The 20,595-nt window shown below is 34.7% G+C and overlaps 3 protein-coding genes across 6 annotated transcripts; all 3 read right to left on the bottom strand.

Annotated features, from left to right (window-relative positions):
• Positions 1 to 835: 835 nt before the first annotated feature.
• On the bottom strand, positions 836 to 5,270 carry LIF2 (RNA-binding (RRM/RBD/RNP motifs) family protein). Of its 4 annotated transcripts, none has more exons than XM_086235688.1 (10): positions 5,114 to 5,225; positions 4,861 to 4,923; positions 3,730 to 4,200; positions 3,504 to 3,620; positions 3,259 to 3,399; positions 2,983 to 3,162; positions 2,217 to 2,424; positions 1,540 to 1,718; positions 1,364 to 1,449; positions 836 to 1,281 (listed from the first exon to the last, which is right to left on the bottom strand). In XM_086235688.1, the coding sequence occupies exons 3-10, from the start codon at positions 4,138 to 4,140 to the stop codon at positions 1,146 to 1,148; spliced, it is 1,458 nt and encodes a 485-aa protein (XP_086091814.1). In that variant the 5' UTR covers positions 4,141 to 4,200; positions 4,861 to 4,923; positions 5,114 to 5,225; the 3' UTR covers positions 836 to 1,145. The 4 variants fall into 4 exon arrangements, with proteins under 4 accessions (XP_086091814.1, XP_086091816.1, XP_086091813.1 ...); XM_086235690.1 differs by having other exon boundaries at positions 3,730 to 4,142; XM_086235687.1 differs by lacking the exon at positions 4,861 to 4,923 and having other exon boundaries at positions 5,114 to 5,270.
• A 3,698-nt stretch (positions 5,271 to 8,968) lies between these two features.
• LOC147290371 (putative truncated L-gulonolactone oxidase 7, mitochondrial) lies at positions 8,969 to 11,366 on the bottom strand. The gene is given in 9 exon segments (XM_086235794.1): positions 8,969 to 9,078; positions 9,081 to 9,200; positions 9,203 to 9,691; positions 9,818 to 9,910; positions 10,002 to 10,037; positions 10,040 to 10,127; positions 10,842 to 10,969; positions 10,972 to 11,155; positions 11,358 to 11,366. Coding segments are annotated over 9 exon segments (1,257 nt in total).
• LOC147290370 (putative L-gulonolactone oxidase 6) lies at positions 11,149 to 15,620 on the bottom strand. Its single transcript, XM_086237621.1, has 4 exons — positions 14,790 to 15,620; positions 12,723 to 12,978; positions 12,308 to 12,409; positions 11,149 to 12,168 (listed from the first exon to the last, which is right to left on the bottom strand). Exons 1-4 carry the CDS (start codon positions 15,597 to 15,599, stop codon positions 11,453 to 11,455), a joined length of 1,884 nt encoding a protein of 627 aa, XP_086093747.1. The 5' UTR covers positions 15,600 to 15,620; the 3' UTR covers positions 11,149 to 11,452.
• Positions 15,621 to 20,595: the final 4,975 nt, after the last annotated feature.

The raw sequence follows: 20,595 nt of genomic DNA, 5'->3' as shown, positions 1-20,595 counted from the left end.
TTTTAATTAACACATCAACTAGCAAATGTAAACAGCTAATATGGTCTAAAATATAATCCATCAGTTCTCGTAAAGTAAAGTAGCAAAAAGAAAAGCAACGTCTGCCAAAATTTGGATGCAGAATGTTATAGTAATGCGCTGGCAACAAAATCAACTTTGATTTCTGGTAGGTGTGAATAGAAGTGTGTTTAGGACGGATCGGGTCGAAATAGGATGTTTTAATTTCAATCCAAAAAATTGAAATTTTAAATTTCTCGAATTTTTTGAATTTTTTCAGAATGTCACATTTTCAAAACTTTCGAATAAAAATTTAAAATTTTCAAATAAAAAATCAGAATCTTCACGTTACTTTTTATTATTAGTAAAAACAAACAAAAAATATTAATAATTACACATACAAAAAATGTGGATGATTTTGTTAGCATTTATGTTATTATGATACATATATATTTATAATATACATATATTTATATTAATAGTATTAGTTATTTTTTTTAATATATATGTATATGTATGTTTGAAACAAATAACAAATTAATAAAACATATAGTAAAAAACTAAATAAATAATATAATATTAATTTAAATACAAAATAAATTAGCATAATTTTGAAAATATCAAATTGGAATGCCTTTAAAAAATTTCAAAAAAGTTTGGATCGAAATTCGGATTGGATTGGAATTTACAGATATATTCCAATTCCAATCCAATTTTTTTCGGAATTTGACATTTTCGAATTTCGAATTTGATTCGGACGTTTCAAAATTGAAAATTTTCGGATTGGAATCAGTCTGATTCGGATTTTCCAATCCAAATCACACCCCTAGGTGTCAATAAAAATATGCCAACCACATGCAGTACAGGCGAAGTTAATACAAGAGACAATTCCTAAACTGTCAATTATATGAAAGCATTTTTTTTGGCCATACATCTAACAGCATTGAGACACCAGCATCAAGTTATAATACCTCATCTTCCTATTCCTAGCGGCCTTTTCTTTTTTGTTTCTCCATCTTTTCCATTGAAAAGAGAAAAAAGGGAGAGGGGGAGGGGTAATTCTGTTATTTTTGTTTGAAGTAACTCTCATCCAACCAACCACAACATGTTCCTTGTTTTACCCAAAAAACAGCCTCAATTCTCTGCTGCTAGTAAGGTCGGTACCTCCTGCCACGATTGCCTTCATCGCTGCCACCACCTCCTCGTCCAGGCTGTCCACTTGGACCATTGCTCCGATCTCCTCTTCGGGGCCGAGGAGATGGCATCTGTACACCAGGCTGCTGACTGCACAAAACCAACCACTATGAGACATAATTCTATTTTTTTTTTTTGAAAAAACCTCTCAGCAATATAAATGGCAACTTACAGAACATAGCCAATTCGACCATCTGGTAGAACCATTGGCACCATCTGCATTCCTGCTGGCATTGGCCCTCTACCGTATATCATTGGCTGTTCATGTAAGGAATGCATTACCAGAAATTAGACTGATACGGAACCATGACAAGAGACAATAGGACCAATCTAAATTCATTTATCTACCTGCTGAAAACCTCCAGCAACACCATATCCAGTCCCTACAGAGCCGTATGGATTTCCAGCAAAGCCACCATACCCTTGGTGTGGAAGGTGGTTTGCATGAGGCCCAGCATTGTAGGGATAAGCCCCATCAGATTTTTTGTCAGTCTGAGGCTTCGCAAGGACGACCTCCAGTGGCTGACCTGTAACAAATTCCTTGATATATAATTTTTGGAGACTATGAACTCAACACAGAAATAAAGAGGAAGTTTCAGAGCAATGTCAATTGATTAACTCATGGAATTTTATACAAAAATCAGACAAACAAATATGCAATAGAAAGAGCCAGACCCTCCATTAATTACCATTTACAAGTTAAATAGCTTTGCAAAAACATCAAAACATATTTAATTGCATTACTTGACATATTTACAGGAAAATAATTTTGCTACAGATTGGCTGGCCAGCTTTAATTTCTTTAATTCATCTTCAAATGTACTTGACTTTCCAAAATCAGTTCAGTGAATTCACCTCATTTGTATATGCTTAACGTAGCATCAGCTGCATGATACATATGCTAAAAGACAGATAAATTGCACTGCATCAAGCTAAAAACTAGTAGAAATAACTGCTAATAGAGAGGTCCATCTCACTGGATCTTAAATTCCTAAAGAGCCCCTGAGGAGGTGCAATGTACTTACCATCAATTTCATATTTCTCAGTATCCTTGACAGCCTTCAGAGCACTTAGCCTTTCAGCAAAATGAACGAATCCAAAATCCCGTTTGCCTTGACCACCTTTGCCAGGTGGCATGACCACTTTTGTCACTTCACCATGGCGCTGAAAAAGTTCCTTCAGCTTTTCAGTGCTAGTGTTCTCAGGTATGTTTTTCACATAAAGAGCCTTCACCTGAGAATCACAAAAACAAGTCAATACGAGTGCATAAGACTACCAGCAAGCATACGTGAATTAGCAGGGCAGGCAATGTAATGAAAAACATAATCTGAAAATTTTTAGTAGCAAATAAAATGTATCATTGAATTGATTCATACAAGTTTAACAATTTGAAAAATAAAACTAGAACATATATCTATACTAATGCAGAAGGTCAATAGGCAACAGCCCATTTGTACTCTCCATTCTTTAATTTCTAAAACTATACCTTATTAAACTTAAAAAGTAGAAAACTATACGAATAAATAGACCAAGGTGCATGTGGGTCTGCAGGGGAAGCAGTTCAGTGGAGCGTGATCCATCACTCGCGTATAGCCTAGACTTTTGAGATAAGCTTGGGGGCGTTACAGTTATGTAGCACAGATTCCTATGCGTTAGTTTAATGTTTGCTTTGACATTGTGTCAGAGATGCAGTTCAAACATAACCACAAATGCTTCTAAAATGCTTTTCTTTAATCTGTAACTATTAATTCAGCCCCATGAACCTGGAATTTCCTTTCAATTGGAATATACCTGAGCAGCAGCAGCAGTATGATCAGATGTACTTTTTGGATCAGCCCAGGTCACAGTTGGGTTATTTCCCTCCAGCTTAAAATTTGAATTTGCCATTTTCTGTCTTGAATAATCAGCACAGGCATTATTGTAATACAAAACAAAAGCAAAACCACGATTTCTGCTTGGATTTTGAGGATCCTGCAATTAACAAAAGATAACGACGGTAAGGATGCTAATCCTTGTTGCTATTAATCTTTACATTAACATAACAAAGGATGGATTTGAATATCTAACCTTTATGAGCTCAATGTGCTCAACTCCAGGACCAACCTCCTCAATGACTTTTCGAAACTCATCCTCAGTCCAGATTTTTGGAACATTACCAATGAACAATCTATGTTTAGTTTCAGAAAGTGAACATCTTAAGGTTTTACCCTGCAGAAATGAAAAACATTATAGATGACAACCAAGCTGGATCTATCTTAAAAAGGAATGGAGGTGATAATAGTATGTAGCTTTGCAAAAAGAAAAATCACTACCTTGAATACTTTACTATGCAACTCTTCAATGGCTTTTTGTGCAACCTCTTTAGTCTTAAATCCTATAAATGCATAACCCTTACTTTCACCAGTTTCCCTGTCTTGCACTAATCTTATCTGCAAAATAATTAAAAAATCAAACCCTCGCAGAAAATCCAACTTCCAATCAGGTCAACCCCAAACATAAGGCTAAAATGCCACAAGCACATGAGGTCACAGTTCTGACCTCAAGAATTTCGCCTATTCCATCGCATAGATCCCTCAAATCTTCTTCCGATGTATCTTTAGGAAGTCCACCAACAAAAACTTCAGACCCATAGGGGGGAAGGGCAAGAAGTTGAGCATGTTTCTCTTTCTCCTCTTCATTGACAGAAGCAGGAGGTTTCTCTTCATCCTCCACGAATTCACCAGCATTTTGGTTTCCATCGGGTTCTGGCGACTGTTCTTTCTCGCCAGCCTTAATTGTAGGCTCTTCGTGTGCTCCTTCAGCATTCTCCTCCACATTTTCATCACTGCCTCCATCTACTCCATCTACTCCATCTTCATCTATTTGCTCTTCTACATCATCATCCATCTCTTCCATGTAGTTGTCCTCATCAAGATCCACCCGTTCCTCAACTTCCGCTCCTTCTGCCATGTCTGGTTCACGTAGCAACTTTTGTCATCCAATAACTAACCCAATTGTCAACTGAATAAGCTGCAGGCGTGCACAATAATTATGGAAATTGCACCAACCCCATGAGAATTCATTAAAGGCATACATATACACTAGTGAATAACTAACATAAATTTAACTCAGATGAACTTCCAGAGTAAGAAAAACATCTAATAGCAGTTTCTAAGCAAGAAGCAAAGACTTAAAAGCTGTCGTAAGAAATGCAACAAAAGCGTAAACTTGCCAACTTTTCTTGATGCCCCATGGTTGCTGAGAAACATATGGGACCTAACAATTGCCACTCCAACTATAGACCATTACAAATCCAAGTTTTCCCTTCTCACTTCGTGGCTTCAGCAAGCAAATTGAGCACACGAAGCTACTAGCAAACTCTTAAACATGGCATCTAGGGTTTGTACCTTTTTTCTTCATGCATCAGTGTTAGAATAACTAAAAAAGAAGTGTGGGCAAGGAATATTTTGCATTTAAGGATTCCTACAACCTTAAAACTAATTAGATTAGAATGAAACACAATCATTTCCATCTAATCTAATTAGATAATAGAAATTAGGGCCAACCCATCTCTGGCTAAGCAATATAGTTAAGTTCCAAGAGGTAAACAAATTCATTCGAGTAAAATAGAAAACCCCATAAATGAAATTCTTCCAAATAGAAAACCCAATACAGTTTACAACTACTTGCCTGAAAAAAACGCAGCTACCTGAGTGAACAACACGAGCAAATCAACCCTATGCCTATTCGTGACTTATTAGGGAGAGAAAATGAAAATCAAGCTAAACCCAGTCAATAAAACCCACAAAAGATGAGATTTTGAGGATTTGGGTTACGAAAATGTTCAAAAGCGAATCAGAAATGCATGGGGCAAAGGCAACTTCGGCCTGCAAAAGTGAAACCACGACATCGAGAAAATGAAAAAGAGTGAGACTTTGCGTACCAGTGGTGCGATTTTGGAAGCAAAGATTTGGTTTTTGTGGGTGTTTGGCGTTTGGCTTTGTGTTCTCTGCTCAAAGGTTGTGTTGTGTTTGTGTGTTGTTATTATCCGACGAACCCCAAACTGGGGTTTCTTTCCCGAATGCCCCTAATTGGGAATGAGAGTATGAGACTGAGAGACAAATACCAAATGTATGCGTTTACATGTCATTTTTGTGAGACTGTTTCCTTGCACCAATGAAAATGCGCTACGAAGTGACACATCATACCTTGGTTTTTCTGGTTGTACTTGTATATGCTAAGGACAGTCGTACACACTCAAAATTGTGAGCTAAAAGTCTCTTTTGAGTTTTGACACCCCCCATTTCAATTTTTTAACCCTCTTTTTATAGTCCTCAAATTAGTAGAAGGATTTTTCCCACTAATACCACCCAAATTTTTTTTTTTTCACAATTAACCACTCAAACTTCATCAGATGTGGCCATGTGGCACCTCCAGTCACATTTTTTGTTACATCTTAAATTTGTGTCCCAAACTTCCCATTTTGTACTTGAGCAAAATTAAAAAAATAAATTCATTTTGACAAGTATTTCTATATAATTATACTCCTAAATCTTTTTTTAAGTGTCTAATTTAAATAATTTTGCCTTTAAATTATATTTACTAACAAAAAAATAGAAAATAGAAAAAAAATAAGAAAAAAAAATTGTCCTTTTTTTATGAAACAAAATTGTTCTATCTACATAATTTTGCCTTTAAATTAGATTAAAAAAATAAAATAGGTGCTCTATCTAAAAATTTTTGCCCCTAAATTAGTTTTGAAAAATTTTAAAAAGAAAAAAAGTGTTTTATCTAAATAAACTTTCCTTAAATTAAATTCCAATAAAAAAAAATTTATATGTTAATTATATGGATTGACCAAAATACCCTTTGAGTTAACAAAAAATTTGACCGTAACTAGATGCCACATTGTCACATCTTATAAAGTTTGGGTGGTTGATTGTAAATTATTTTTTTTTGGTGGTATATTTGCACACCTCGTATAGTTTGGGTGGTATTAGTGCAAAAAACTCTTAATTAATAGAATGACATTTGTTTGGCCAAAAAAAAATAGAATGACATTTAGTTTGTCGGGTTTATGTTAAGTTTTAACTTTTATTTTTTAGGCCCAGTGTTAAAACCTAACATGCGGCCCTCACAAGTCTCATTCTACACCCTATGAGGATATTGGATGAATCCGTAAGTGAATGGGGTAAAAAACAAACTGAGGAATAAAAAAGTTTTCGGTGAAATTTTTTTTAGAGGTGGACAATTTCATACGGGTTAATTGATAATAAAATGGATATAAATGAGGTTTTAAATTGATAAAAAATGTGTCATTGGATTGATTTAAGGGCTCTTATAAAAGACCTCATAGTCTCTCCTAATTAGTCCATGATAGGAGCCATTGTGTCTAGTCATATATACCTTTACAAAATAAACCCTTGGGCCTTGTTTGGTTCATGCGCAGGATGGGTTATTTGGGAATGTTATACCCATACTCATTCGAAGGAGATGAGAATGAATAATATCCATTATAGTGATTGGAAATATTGAGACTAGTAACCAAGAAATATTGAGAAATATTGATTTGTGTTGAGATCAAAACTTGTTTGTCAGTAATACCCTAATTTATGTTTAAAATAAATATTTTAAATTTTTAGTAGGGTTAATTTGGTGAAAATAACTCACAATAAGGGTATGTTTGGTTCGCAGAGTGGGGTTGGGAAGGGATATGACTATATGAGATTTGATTCCCATGTTTGGTAAGCATGCATATAGAAATGTGTTACCCTTAACATAGGTATGACTTCTGAGATATACACAGAGGAGAATTGAAATCCTTTGTCCTCTGCGTTTGCTATTCTCATCACTTGAGGGATTAGCAATTCAGCAATTGTCGTAGTGATTGAATACACCTAACTACTCGCATCTTTGTACCAGGCGCACTCAAAAAGATCCTACCATTGCTGTCAACCTACTTGCCTGCTTTCTGCGGTAATTAACTTACTTCTTTCTTTCGCAACTCGTTTATTAATTATATCGATCACTTTGTTTTCTCTTGCTATTCCGTTCTTATATTTGATTTCTATTGTTAATGCTGTGCCAAAACTTTATGTCAATTGTCAAGTAAACAACATCCATCCTAGCTTCCACCTTTTTTTTCTTGATTCAAACATGTGGAAATTACCGCAACTGCAGCCTACATCATATATATACATTGACATTCTCAAAGGTTTCTGTTTTATTCATTGAATTTTTCAAAACTTGTATTCTTGTCCTTTTTGCATATATAGTCTTCAAATGGAAGTAGCAGCCGGTAAGCCTAAGGTTGTTAGGTGATCATGAATGTTAACTAGGAGTAGCAGTTTTGTGGTCTTGGCTAGGGTCTGCTCATTTAGTTAACCCAGATGACCAATCTTATATATTGTGCATGTATACATAGTTACACATACACACATATGCAGACATGCATAAATGTATGTATCTATGTACTGTTTGCAGGCTGAGCTTGGTCCTGCCACTTTAAATGGATAATCTACCCGATTGCCCGATTTGAAATTTGTACCAGATGTAACCCTCTCATTTTCAGGGTTTTCATTAATTAAGCCTTATCTGCTGTACCTAGAGCGCACTTGTAATCTACTTGCATGCCAGGTTTTCATTTATGATTCCTTATTTTAATCTTGCTATTGCTTTACTATAGTCTAATGTTTTTTTCTTCTTCTTCTTCCTTTATTTCTGTTTTTGGTTGGTTGTTATGGGGGATTTGATCAAATTTTGTTATTTGTTTATTCTTAACTGCAACAGGTAAATTCTCATGTGAACATCATTAGGACTTAATTAGGACTTCTGTACTGGTTGGTCTAGCCTCTAGCTTATTTAGATATTTGTCTGTCTGGTTCACCGAATTTATGGTTATATAAAGGAAACACATCAGAAGTAACTTAATGAAATATTATTTTCCTTGTCCTGATTTGTTGCACTGTATGAATCATGATTATGAAATTTACCATATCCACCAGAAAGAATCTAACTTTGCAGTCAAAACTCAAAAGAGTGGTCTGCATGGTGCTCCTCCTTAGTAAATAGTAATCTAGTTAGGATTTTTTGTACACCTGGTTGGTCCGGCTTAATCATACATTTGGAGAATAGCTCAACAATTTACCATAACAAACTATTTGGGTATAGGTTGGTGAGCTTAGTTTTTGGGGCAGGTTGGAGATTAGTTCAGAAAGATGAGAATTTCTGGGCTCAAGTTCTGCTGGACAAATATATCTTGCTATTATATATGGTTAATGTGCTTCAAGTAATGAATTTTGGGCACAATGGGAAGAGACTAGTGAGGTCTTGTCCTAAAGCATCGTGACTGTTCTAAATTTATTAGAAGATGCCTGAAAAACAGGACATATAGGAATGTAGGTATATGCTTCCAATCCATTTTGCATTACTATATTATGGACCCTATAAAAGACACCACTGAAATAACTTCAATCAATGGGAGTTCATGAACTTTAACTCAATTTCTATTAGGAGCAATTGGAAGATCTTAGGTTTCAAATTGATGTAACCAAGAATACCACACAATAAAATATATATTATCCCCTCCCTATATATGTATGCATGAAGTTCTCTATAACACATTGCTGATCATGTCCTGTGTTTTATTATTTCAAATTGCTGTACTGCATCATGAGCACTACCTTATTTATATGTTGCTTTTCCAGTTCCAACAGAAGTCAATTCTGCCACAACTGCAAGCAAACCCCTCTCAATCAAATTACACTACTGACATCACCAACTTAGTAATCATCCATGGTTACTTCTTCCTCAAAAGAGTACAAACCCTTGCATCCTTAAAGACTTTTCCAGGTCTACAGAAGTAGCCCTTGCTTGGGGCACAATCAATGTCCTGTGAGCAAATGCACAACCTTCTAGAGCACAACCCTCCCTGACTATGGTCACCCCACCCTTAATTCCAAGAACTTGGTCAGTCCATTCACTAGAGAAGAGCCCCATTGGGTCATACACATCCTTGATCCCCAGAAATCTTTGGCATTCTTGTACTTGTTGATCACTCCATCGAAGGCTACCTTCCGATTCTTACCCCAATAGGGCAATGCTCCATACTTAAGCAGCCCAATTTGCTCTATTTCTTCAAGTATGTCTTCATGAAGCCTAGGAGTCATGGGGTCTTGACTTCTATAATATGTGATATCAAAGTCTAATGCATCTTCTTGCTTGCCAAGGTTAGCACTTGAGGCAGTAACATAGCGCTTTAGGATTCCAATGTAGTTTTCTACTCCACACAGGGCTTTAGGTTCAATCTCAACCAGCATTTGCACATCTTGAATGAAGTTTTTAGCCACAGACAAGCTGATGCTGAATGCTGTTTGATGAAAAAACTCACCCTTTATCCTCGGATCCCAAGCGCAGGCTTTGATCCTTGCATCCTCAAGACTATCTAGGCAAGTACCCGATGATTGAAGGCAGTGTTGATACCCGAGAACAGGATAGCCCGTAAAGACCGCACCTATAAATGAATAAATTAGATCACAAAACTCCACAATTTAGATTAATTGCAAGTACTCTTGGATGTGTTTTTCCTAGTTGAGATATTAAGTTGAAAATGATTTGGCATAAGAAGAATGTATATATACCATAGTTTTTAAACCATAAGCACTGCCTAAGAGTGCAGACGTGACCAACTTTGCACCATTGCATTTCCCATCAGCATCACTCTTGGATTCTTGATTCTCCTCTGTCATATTAGATTAATTCACATTATCCTAATTATCATGTGAAATTATATATGTTTTATTAAGTAATTAATGAACTATAAGCTAGCAAACCTTTGGTTCTGAGAACTGCTATTGCAGCTGAAGGTGTGGGTACCATGTCATGTCTGCAAACTCATGCTGCTTCCCAAACCTAAGCACTTCATCTCCCAAGGCTGAATCATCCTTCTTCGAATATTGCTTAAACAAATAAAAGAGAGGGTTCGAATGGACAGAAAAGCTTGAGAGAGTCCGGAGTGTTAAGAAAAGTTGAATCCCGTGCTTTTCATTTGTGTCGTGTATTCTTCAAAGTTAGTGTTGTTTTCAAAAGTTACACATTGCGTTTGAGTTTTATCATGAACATCATTCTCAATGTTTTTTTCAAACTGACATATTAAACGTAAATTTTATTGTTTTCTATTTTGATAAATGAAAAACTATTTTACAAAACGTAACCAAACCGCCCATTAATGTTCGTAATCACTAGAACTATAGAATCCCACTAATTTTTGTTTTTTTTCTTTGGTCTGAAGACAACCCCACTTGTCTCTCGTACTTGTTTGTCTTTGTTCAATTTAACAAGAATAGCAATGCTTATAATTATAAAATTTAATTTTCTCATAACCCTCCATAATCCCCAAAATACTTCTCATATGGATATTTTCTTCTTTCTTGGTTTTCTCCAGTAGATTGTTGCAGTCATGATTGGGGTTTCATTTTCTTTTAAAGTTTTTATATTACCAGTGGAAACAGCCCAACACGGAAGATTAATGTACCCAAAAGAGGCCCAAAGCTACACATCAAGACCCATAGTTTTCATACATAGCCAGAGGCAACTTTATCAAAACACAGGTTTCATATATAGCCAGAAAAAGAAAACAGGAAAAAGACACATTGTGTAAGAAAGCCCAAAACAGTCATACAAAAAAACATTTTTGGTAAACAAAATACCTGTGATATTACTCCTAGGACTCCAAGTGAGACTTTGGCTGCATTAAGATCTTTATCACCATCAATGAGCCTCCTCACCTTGGGATAACCATTCCAGGCCCTCCTGGACTCACAATTCTAAGCTCCACCACATAGTCATGAACAGAGCTTCCCTTACCCCATAACGTACTACCATGTGCACCAGTCCAGGAATAGACAAATGAATCGGAGAACAAGCCCCAAAGACATGGTTGAGAAGATAGCGTTTGTTTGTTGTTAATTGGTGCTTTTATTAAGTTCTATTGCAGCATATAATATGTACATTAAACCACAAAATGTGACAAAATAGGTTATATATTATACCACAAAATAAATTATATGTTAGATTGTACTCTCCGTATGTGTATACATGAAGTTCTCTACAATGATACACTGCTGATCTGATCATTGTCCTCTGTTTTATTATTTCAAACTGGCTGCATTGTGCAGCATGAGCAGTACCTTGTTCATATCTTGCTTATTCAACAGAAGTCAATTCTTTCACAACTGCAAGCAAAACCTTCTCAATCAAATCACACTACTGGCATCATGCATGGTTAATTCTTACTCAAAAGAGTACAAACCCTTGCATCCTTAAAGACTTTGCCAGGTCTACAAAAATAGCCCTTGCTTGGGGCACAATCAATGTCCTGTGAGCAAATGCACAACCCTTCTAGAGCACACCCGTCCTTGATTATTGTCACCCCTCCCTTAAGTCCAAGAACTTGGTCTGTCCATTCACTAGAGAAGAGCCCCATTGGGTCATACACATCCTTAACCCTCAAGAAATCTTTGGCATTCTTGTACTTGTTGATCACTCTATCGAAGGCTATGTTCCGATTCTTTCCCCAATGGGGCAATGCTCCGTACTTAAGCAGCCCAATTTGCTCTATTTCTTCAAGTATGTCTTCGTGTAGCCTAGGAGTCATGGGGTCTTTGCTTCTATAATATGTGATATCAAAGTCTATTGCATCTTCTTGCTTGCCAAGGTAGGCACTTGAGGCCGTAACATAGCGCATTAGGATTCCATTGTAGTTTTCTACTCCACACAGGGCTTTAGGTTCAATCTCAACCAGCTTTTGCACATCTTGAATGAAGTTTTTGACCATAGACAAGCTGATGCTGAATGCTGTTTGATGAAAAAACTCACCCTTGATCCTAGGGTCCCAAGCACAAGCCGTGATCTTTGCATCCTCAAGACTATCCAGGCAAGTCCCGGATGATTGAAGGCGGTGTTGATATCCAATAACAGGATAACCCGTAAAGATCACACCTATTAATGCATAAATTAAATCACAAATCTCAGCAATTTGGATTAATTGGAAGTACTTTAATTTGGATGTGCTTTTATTCATTTATTGCTTTAGAAATGAAGTTCAAAATGATTTGGCATAAGAAAAATGTATATGTACCATTGTTTGTTAAACCATAAGCACTGGTTATGAGTGCAGACGTGGTCAACTTTGCACCATTGCATTTCCCATCAGCATTATTCCAGGATTCTTGATTCTCCTCTGTCGTAATATATAACATGTAAAAAAACCAAGACTTAGATTAAACACTATAATTTCTTATTATGGTGGCAATGCAAACTATGCATTATATCTAACTAGAGTAAGAATGATTTTCTCTTCCTAGATTATCTGGTATGTTTTTCGCCTGACTATGAATCAGTACCGTTGATTATCATTTACAATTTGTACAACATAAGATGTTAGATATCTAATAAGACTTCACTTCTCAGTAGACTAATTCACATTATCCAAATTGATTATCATGTGAAATTATATATGAACTAATTAATTAATTAATGAAGTAAGAGCAAACCTGTGGCTCTGAGAACTGCTAGTACAGTTGAAGATGTGGGTCGGAAGGGAATGAAGTCATATAAGCCATTGCCGGAGGTGTTTGAGGAGACACGATCATCGATTCGATAGACAACCTTGTGCTGGCTGGGGTACCATATCATGTCTGCAAACTCATGCTGCTTCCCAAACCTAAGCACTTCATCTCCCAAGTCTGAATCGTCCTTCTTCAAATATGTGATGGATCGCTTAAATAAAGGCTGCAGATTTAGAGTAACCTGTAGACCAAAGAAAATGAGGTAACTTTTTAGTCTCTAACACTTGTTTCTTTTTTCATTTCAACAGGAATAACCATAATATAACATATTGTTGGGAGTTTCTATTAACAGTACGTAACACCCATCAAAATACTCATTTCACCTTAAAATTTTTATTTTTCCTCATAATCCCCATAATACTCCTCACATGATTTTTGTTTTTGGGATTTTACAAAATTTTGTTTCACATGATCTGTCATGGTTGGTTATGTTTTTTGAGCTATACTCGTTGAATTTGTTTGATCAAATTTTATTAGAGACAGATAAAAAAAATTGCAGGCTTGCCCCCGCACGTGGCCCATCAAAAAAGGGCCTCAAATTTTGAACAGTTCTTTGTGCTAATGCTGGGCCCTAAATTGTTGGATTGTAACTTTTGTTGCTATTAGGGACCCCCACTTTCGGTGTGTTGGTCTTAAATTGTAGAATGGTTTGATTTTAAGAAAATAGTCATTTGCAGCCAAGAATTATGCATGGTTTATATATTTGTATATATATATGGGCTCCATTTTTAATTTTCTCATAAGACCTCCTAATTCGTAGGTAGCAATTTTCATACTTAAATTTTGTACATTTGCACTCCTCTTTTTTAATTTGTTTCTTTATTTGTTTAATTATTAACACATAAAAATAAGAAAATGAGTACAAACGTACAAAATTGAACTGTAAAAATAATCACAATGTTCATAAAAATATTGAGTTATTGATCGATACATATTTAAAGTAAACAAATTCAGTAAGCCTAGAATTATTCCAAAACCATAAACATGCTTTCAATCGGCCAACAGGCTTGGGATATTGCATTACTATGATTTTCCATTCTTTAAATTTGCAATATACATTACAAAAATTGAAATAAATTAAAATATGAGATTAATATCATTTTGCTCCCATATTATTGCAAAAATCAGAATAATTTCAATAAAAAATTAGGATTAAATACCAAATTTCAATAATTTTTTGATATAGCATGAATACTATAAAATATTTCAATTGAACTATCAAATTTAAATGTAGTTTTTTAGATTAGGTCACAAATATGTTGGCCCTTTTAATTTGAGCCTTTTACATTTGACATTTTTGTCTTTTGGCCCACATATGATGGGTGTTAATTAAAATTTATAAGGTTTTGACAAAATTGCCCTTGAGGCTTTTATATTATCTTGAAAATTTGCTAATGTAGTTTCAACTTCACACACAACTTCAAATTTAGTTCTGACTGAACGACAGTCACATCTAAGTTGTGAGACAGTCACAATTAAGTTGTGACTTAATTGAATTTTTTTTAGAGAAATTATACTATAATATAGTATAAATAAAGGTCAAAATAATACTTTTACTCAAAATAATACATAATATAGTAGTGTGAGTTGTCTCTTTCAATTTACCAAGACAGTCACAGTTAAATTGTGACTGGATTGATTTTTTTTTAATACAATATAATATAAATTAATGTAATATTTGTGATGTAATATTATTTTTATTTTTTTATTGTAATGACATGTGATGTAATATTTGTAAATTCTAATACCTTTTATTTTATTATTTTGTATGACTTTTCAATTAGTATTTAATCTAAAATGTTATTTAATTTTGATACCTAAACTAAAAAGTTATTGAAATTTAGTAGTTAAAATCAATGAACCTTAATTTCAATTGGTAAAATTGAAAAAGTCGAAATTCTAAATTTTTCAAACTAGAAATATGAGAAACAATGACATTAATCCCTTAAAATGAACAAGTATAACAGAGAATGAAAATTCTAAAAAAATTACCTGTGAAATTACTCCAAGCACTCCAAGTGAGACTTTAGCTGCTGAAAGGTCTTTATCAGCAAGAATGAGGGTCCTGACCTTGGCATAGCCATCTGCAGGCCCTCCTGGACTGACAATCCTAAGCCCCAGAACATAGTCATGCACAGAACTTCCCTTACCCCATAATGTGCTTCCATGTGCACCAGTCCCCAACATGCCTCCAATGGTCAACCCCCACCAATACGGTCCATAAGGCAAGGCCAAGCCAACCTTGGCAGCCTCGCGGATCAGCTGCCTAAGCGTCACTCCACTCTCCACGGTCGCAGTTGCAGCCTCAACGTCAATTTTCAACACACGATTTAAGTAGTTGGTGCTTATGAGCAGCCCATGTTCGCCGCTCGGGCAAACCAGCTTGGGAATGCTGTGACTGAAACGCGTCGCCACCTTCATCTTCATCTTGGCCTTGGTCGCATTGGCAACCACTGAAATGAGCTCTTCCTCTGTGGTTGGGTAGGCCACACTGCCTGCCCTGCACACCGTTCGATCAGGGAACACCCCGTAAGAGTTTGTGATGGTGCAGTTTGTGTTGTTGTTGCACTTGATGTGGTCCTCTGGAGGAGTAGCACACACATAGATTGAGATTGACAACAGCAATACACAAATGAATCGGAGTACGAGCCCCAAAGACATGGCTGAGAAGATGGTGTTTGTTGATCTTGTCGGTGCTTTTCTTAATTTCTTGGTATTGCACCATACAATATGTACATTATTTATGGTTTCTGTGTATATATATAGGTGTTTGGCTTTTAACCGTGCGGTTTTTATTTTCATATGTTGCAAGAGGATTGGTGTAAAAACTTTCAAGGTTTGGAATGCTGGCTTTGAAGTCAATGCATTAACTAGTACTGCCGGTCTATTGCTTGTAAGTTGTAACATTAACATTAATTATTAATTTGCCTATAGTGAGTGTCATTTGATAGTGACTAGTTAGGTAGGTTGTATAAATTTGTGTGGCAGAGCCTGAAACAAATTCAAATGGGGATCGATATCTGTTATTTTAATATTGGATTTTAAGAATGTAGTTGGAATTAAGCTAGCTTAACCCGATCCAGAAGGTTGATCATTCTGTGTACGTCTCGCCCATATTCATATTGTGGGTTACTCGTGATAGGTGTGGGTCTAGAAGTTTTTTTTTTTAATTTTTTTTTTATTTTATAAATATTTCTTAATTTTTTTTCTTTAACTTGAAATCACGGGGTACTCTTGCTTTGCAAGTAGTGGTAGCTTGGAATTGAATGAATTTGTTGTTGAAGTGCATGAGAGATAAAGAGTGGAGGAAATAAGAGCAGTGTTGTGTTGTGCTGTGTTGGGTATATCATATATGAGTGCGAACCATGTGTTGAATCCAAAACAAAAGTCATATAATGCAGTGCAAATAGCTACTAGTGCAGTAGTGCTTCACAAGAATTGAGGCTCTTGGTGGACACATTAATTATGCCTCACCACAACAAGACTAGTTGTTTCACACTGTGGCGACAGTCCACTGGATTGTTCTTTGTGGAATTGGTCGTGGCTTCAGTGGATCAGTATTGCATTTTTGTTAAATGTCCTATATTGTCATAATATAATTGGGTTATATAATGTATAAGTTCTCTTTTGACAAACTAATTTTAAGAATGAGTCTGACCCAGTAAAATTACACAGAGATCTTTCAAATATATTATTCAAAAATATTTTTTTAAACAAAATCTTAAAGTTAGGAGGCTTTTTTTTCTTAAGTTTTTCATATGAGCAATGTTTGGGTTCTCATGTTTGAAAACTAACATTGTCCTTATGGCCAATTAAATAAGCCCATAATGGGATCCACTTTCTTAACTCTTTTTTCTCTTTCATGATATAGCTCATTTAATTGGTCATGAAAACAAGATTGGTCCTCAAATATGAGGACCCAAACATTGTTCTTTTCATATCTATATTCAAATTTCTTACTAGACATAATTAATATTACTAATAACAAACAAAAGCTAAAGTATGAGATACAATATTTAAGAACAATAAAACCTGATTTTAAACTTTGAAGTAATGGCTTTGCTAGTTTGCACTTGTTGCATAGATGACCTAGCCCTTCCAGCAAAAAATAAGCATGTAGGTCTGCTTCTTTTAGTTTTAGACAAGAGATATTACAGAGAATGAGAGAAAAGGAAAAAAAAGACAAATCACAATGCACAAATGAAATAGATGTGAGATATCCTCGAAAACAATTCATGAAGCAATTTTTTTTTTTTGCCTAATCATTCATGAAGTAATTAATTCATCTATTCATGCTTTATCTCATGCCTAAGGGAATAAAAAAAATCAAAAGTCCCAGTCCCACTAACAAATAATGAAGAATCTCACACCTAAACATTAAACAATAAAGTGAAAAGTCTTTTTTTGAATTCTTCTGAGGCCTAATTGGCTAATTATAAATATTTAAAAAAAAAAAAAATTTTTTTGCCCGAAAACAATTCATGAAGCAATTTTTTTTTTGCCTGATCATTCATGAAGTAATTAATTCATCTATTCATGAATTCTTCTGAGGCCTAATTGGCTAATTATAAATATTTTAAAAAATATATTTTTTTTTGCCTGAAAACAATTCATGAAGCAATTTTTTTTTGCTTGATCATTCATGAAGTAATTAATTCATCTATTCATGCTTTATCACATGCCTAAGGGAATAAAAAAAATCAAAAGTCTCAGTCCCATTAACAAATAATGAAGAATCTCACACCTAAACATTAAACAATAAAGTGGAAAGTCTTTTCTGAATTCTTCTAAGAATTAATTGGCTAATTATAAAAATTTAAAAAATAATAATTTTTAATAGTGTGTCAAATATTTTTTATATCTCAACACGAGGCCCTAGGCACAGGCCTTGCTCGCCTTATGCTTGAGCCGGCACTGCTCTGACCCATACAACTTTAACGCATTTGTCAACCGTTTTTCATCTTTTTTATAATGGGACTTTAATCATAATAAATAAAGGATATATAATGTAAGATTGAATCATGTATTCAGTCAAGAGTTGACATCATTATATATTAATGATCTAATTAAGAGTTTAGCAAGAAAATATATTATGGTTTTATTGACAGGATGAAGTCTCAAATGATGGGGTATGTGATGTCCATGAAGTCATAAATGGAAGTTATTTGTAACACATTGAACCTACTTATTAATTAATGTGCATTTACTCATTTAATTAGTACTTATGGATCATACTGATGTATTGGGATTTCCTCTTTGTGGACAAACCAAACAACTTAATTAAGGTTCTTAAATGTCCTATTAATATGCATAATTAATGATTAATTACTTTTTAATTTGGTTTCAGGTAGTGACTATAGTACCACACTAATGAGTACGTATTTTTTCTTAGACTATTTACATAATGAGTTTTTTTTTTTTTTCTTTTACATTAACTGTCATTCAAGAGTTTTGAATTCATTTATTCAAGAAATAGATTTGGTTCGTAGATTTAGTGCTCACGTAATTAGCTTGAGAAATCATAATATATTTGTAAGTAATAAGTAGATACCGAAGTGCTTCCTCAACGAATCCAATGCATTTGCAGAGACGCAATCATACTTCATAGAGTGGGAAACAGCAAGAGGTCAGTACACTTTTCAGAGCCAAGACTTAGTTGCTGTACTGAGAGTCTGAGATGCACATGGAGGCATGGAGCTATCGGTGCCATTATTGCTATGAATTTTTTTGAAGCCTCGAAGACAAGACTGTACCTTTGATGGGCCTGGAAATTTTTTATTGTTTTTTGGCCAGGGATGGGCCTGGAAATTAAAGGTGAAGAAGAGCAATAAAAACAGATGGGTTTCTTTTTTTCTTGACATTCTAAGATGGTCCATTAACATGCATAATAATCAATGAATAATGCTATACTTACCACATTCTTATACCACATTTTTATACCATCTGACGTGTCATTACTTTATTGGACAAAGTTTTTCTTTTTCTTTTTGGGTTTTTATTTTTATTTTTTAGTATCCAATGTATGAATGCCATGTAAGTTGCCACATAAGGTGGTATGAAATTATGGTATAAAAATGTGGTATATGTAGCACTACTGATAATCAATTTCTTGTACAAGAATCAAGAGAGATGCATACCAACCAAAAATGTGAATATGATAATGATCGATATTCTGATTTTGCAAAATTTCAATTCACACGTAAACAAGCTACACGCATGTGACATGCATCTTGTGTAGCTTTGGATGAATTTTTCATATTTCATGATATCAACATTGCTAACGTTTAGCTATATATATATATATATATATGCACCTAAAATAATTAGACCATCTTGAACTGGAAAAGTACGTCTCAAAGTATCCAAATCCATTATTAGTGCATTTGATCAGGAAATTGAATTATGTATATAGGAGCAGGAAAAGAGGAGGCAATTTTGATGATGAGGGTTTCTAATTATATGATTAGCCCTAACAACCACACTCCATATACTATCCAAAGCTTTCTTTCTTTTCGGATAATGATGATTTTCAAGTCATACGATTGTCATTTTGGAAGATAATTTACACCGACAATGTTGTCAAACATAAATGATAAATCATTATGGGCCGGGGAGGAGTGGAGGACTAAGAATGTGAACTTGATGTTCAAACATACCAAAGTACCTAGCTAGTTTAGGCATCCATATACCAATATGGGTTAGTTAGGTAGGTAGGTAGTTTTTTTTAATCTCCATAAAGCTATACGTGACCAATATGGGTTTGTATTTTATCGTCCTTCTCCCCAGTTGTTCCACAAAAATTTGACTTCAAATTTGAAGGTGTCACAAAATGTTTTTGACTACTTAATTTTATGTTTCAATAGAAAAGTTTTCAGGCATAAATAATTTCAATTACACATGAAGAAATGTAATATAGAGTTTTTCTCTTATGAGTATCAATAATATAAGCATAAGTAAGCATATAAGATTTGAGCTATTGGATAGGAAGATTTAATAACACATAAAGATATGATATAATATATACATTTTCTTAGTTTGTTTTTGTTAGCAAGGTGTTTGGGTGTGGAGATTAATTGGGTGTGAAGAATAATTTCTGGGTTTTGGAAAGTGAAGAATGGACTTGTTTCGAATATCAATAAAATGAACTAAACAGCTAAACTCGATTCTCAGTAGGCCCAGAACTTATATTTCCTTTTTTATTTAGTAAGATGGGGTCCCTAAGGAGTACGGCCCAAAAGGCCCATACTTCATGGAGCCCATAACCAATGGTTATCTGAAATAGTCAATAAACACTTCAATAGCCTTATGTCACATAGGAATATAGGATAGGACACAATCCTTAATTATCTGTCAACTCCCTCTTTGGAACCCGAAACCAAGATGTAGTCCCCGATCACCACAACCATTAAGAGATTATTCAGTAATGCAATTGTGCTAGGTGCATTGATATATTGGTATATATTCTTATTTTAAATAAAATTTATAATTTTTTAAAGTAAATAAAACACATAGCACCATAATATTGGATGGTCGTATAATACACATGCTATGACTACCTCTCAAAACGATCCAATCCAATTATGCAACTCTTAGAGTTACAAGACAGTTTCAATTTCCAACGAAGTGTTCTGCAAGTCTTCATTTACTCATCATCTTTAGAGCTACATTTGCAGAGACATAATCACACCCGGAAAAAGTACGAGCTCAATGTTTACTGTACTATAAGATGCACAAGAGCCATCATTGCCACTATAACTATAAATTTTTGTGGAGTCTGAAGAAAAGACTTGCATGCTGC

This window comes from Dryas octopetala, chromosome 3, assembly GCF_963921425.1.
Source record: "Dryas octopetala chromosome 3, drDryOcto1.1, whole genome shotgun sequence".
Taxonomy (NCBI): domain Eukaryota; kingdom Viridiplantae; phylum Streptophyta; class Magnoliopsida; order Rosales; family Rosaceae; genus Dryas; species Dryas octopetala.
This window is presented reverse-complemented; position numbering and strand designations above follow the sequence as displayed.

Bases quoted from the DNA above. Each gene is read 5' to 3' on its own strand.
- LOC147290370 (XM_086237621.1), bottom strand. From the start codon at position 15,599: ATGAAAATAAAAACCGCACGGTTAAAAGCCAAACACCTATATATATAC. The intron at 12,979-14,789 runs GTAATTTTTTTA...TTTGGTCTACAG, and splicing joins TGCTTGGAGTAATTTCACAG to GTTACTCTAAATCTGCAGCC. The intron at 12,169-12,307 runs GTACATATACAT...ATGCATTAATAG, and splicing joins TTATGGTTTAACAAACAATG to GTGTGATCTTTACGGGTTAT.
- LIF2 (XM_086235687.1), bottom strand. From the start codon at position 4,140: ATGGCAGAAGGAGCGGAAGTTGAGGAACGGGTGGATCTTGATGAGGAC. The intron at 2,425-2,982 runs GTATATTCCAAT...TGTGATTCTCAG, and splicing joins ATACTGCTGCTGCTGCTCAG to GTGAAGGCTCTTTATGTGAA. The intron at 1,450-1,539 runs GTAGATAAATGA...TTACATGAACAG, and splicing joins TTGCTGGAGGTTTTCAGCAG to CCAATGATATACGGTAGAGG.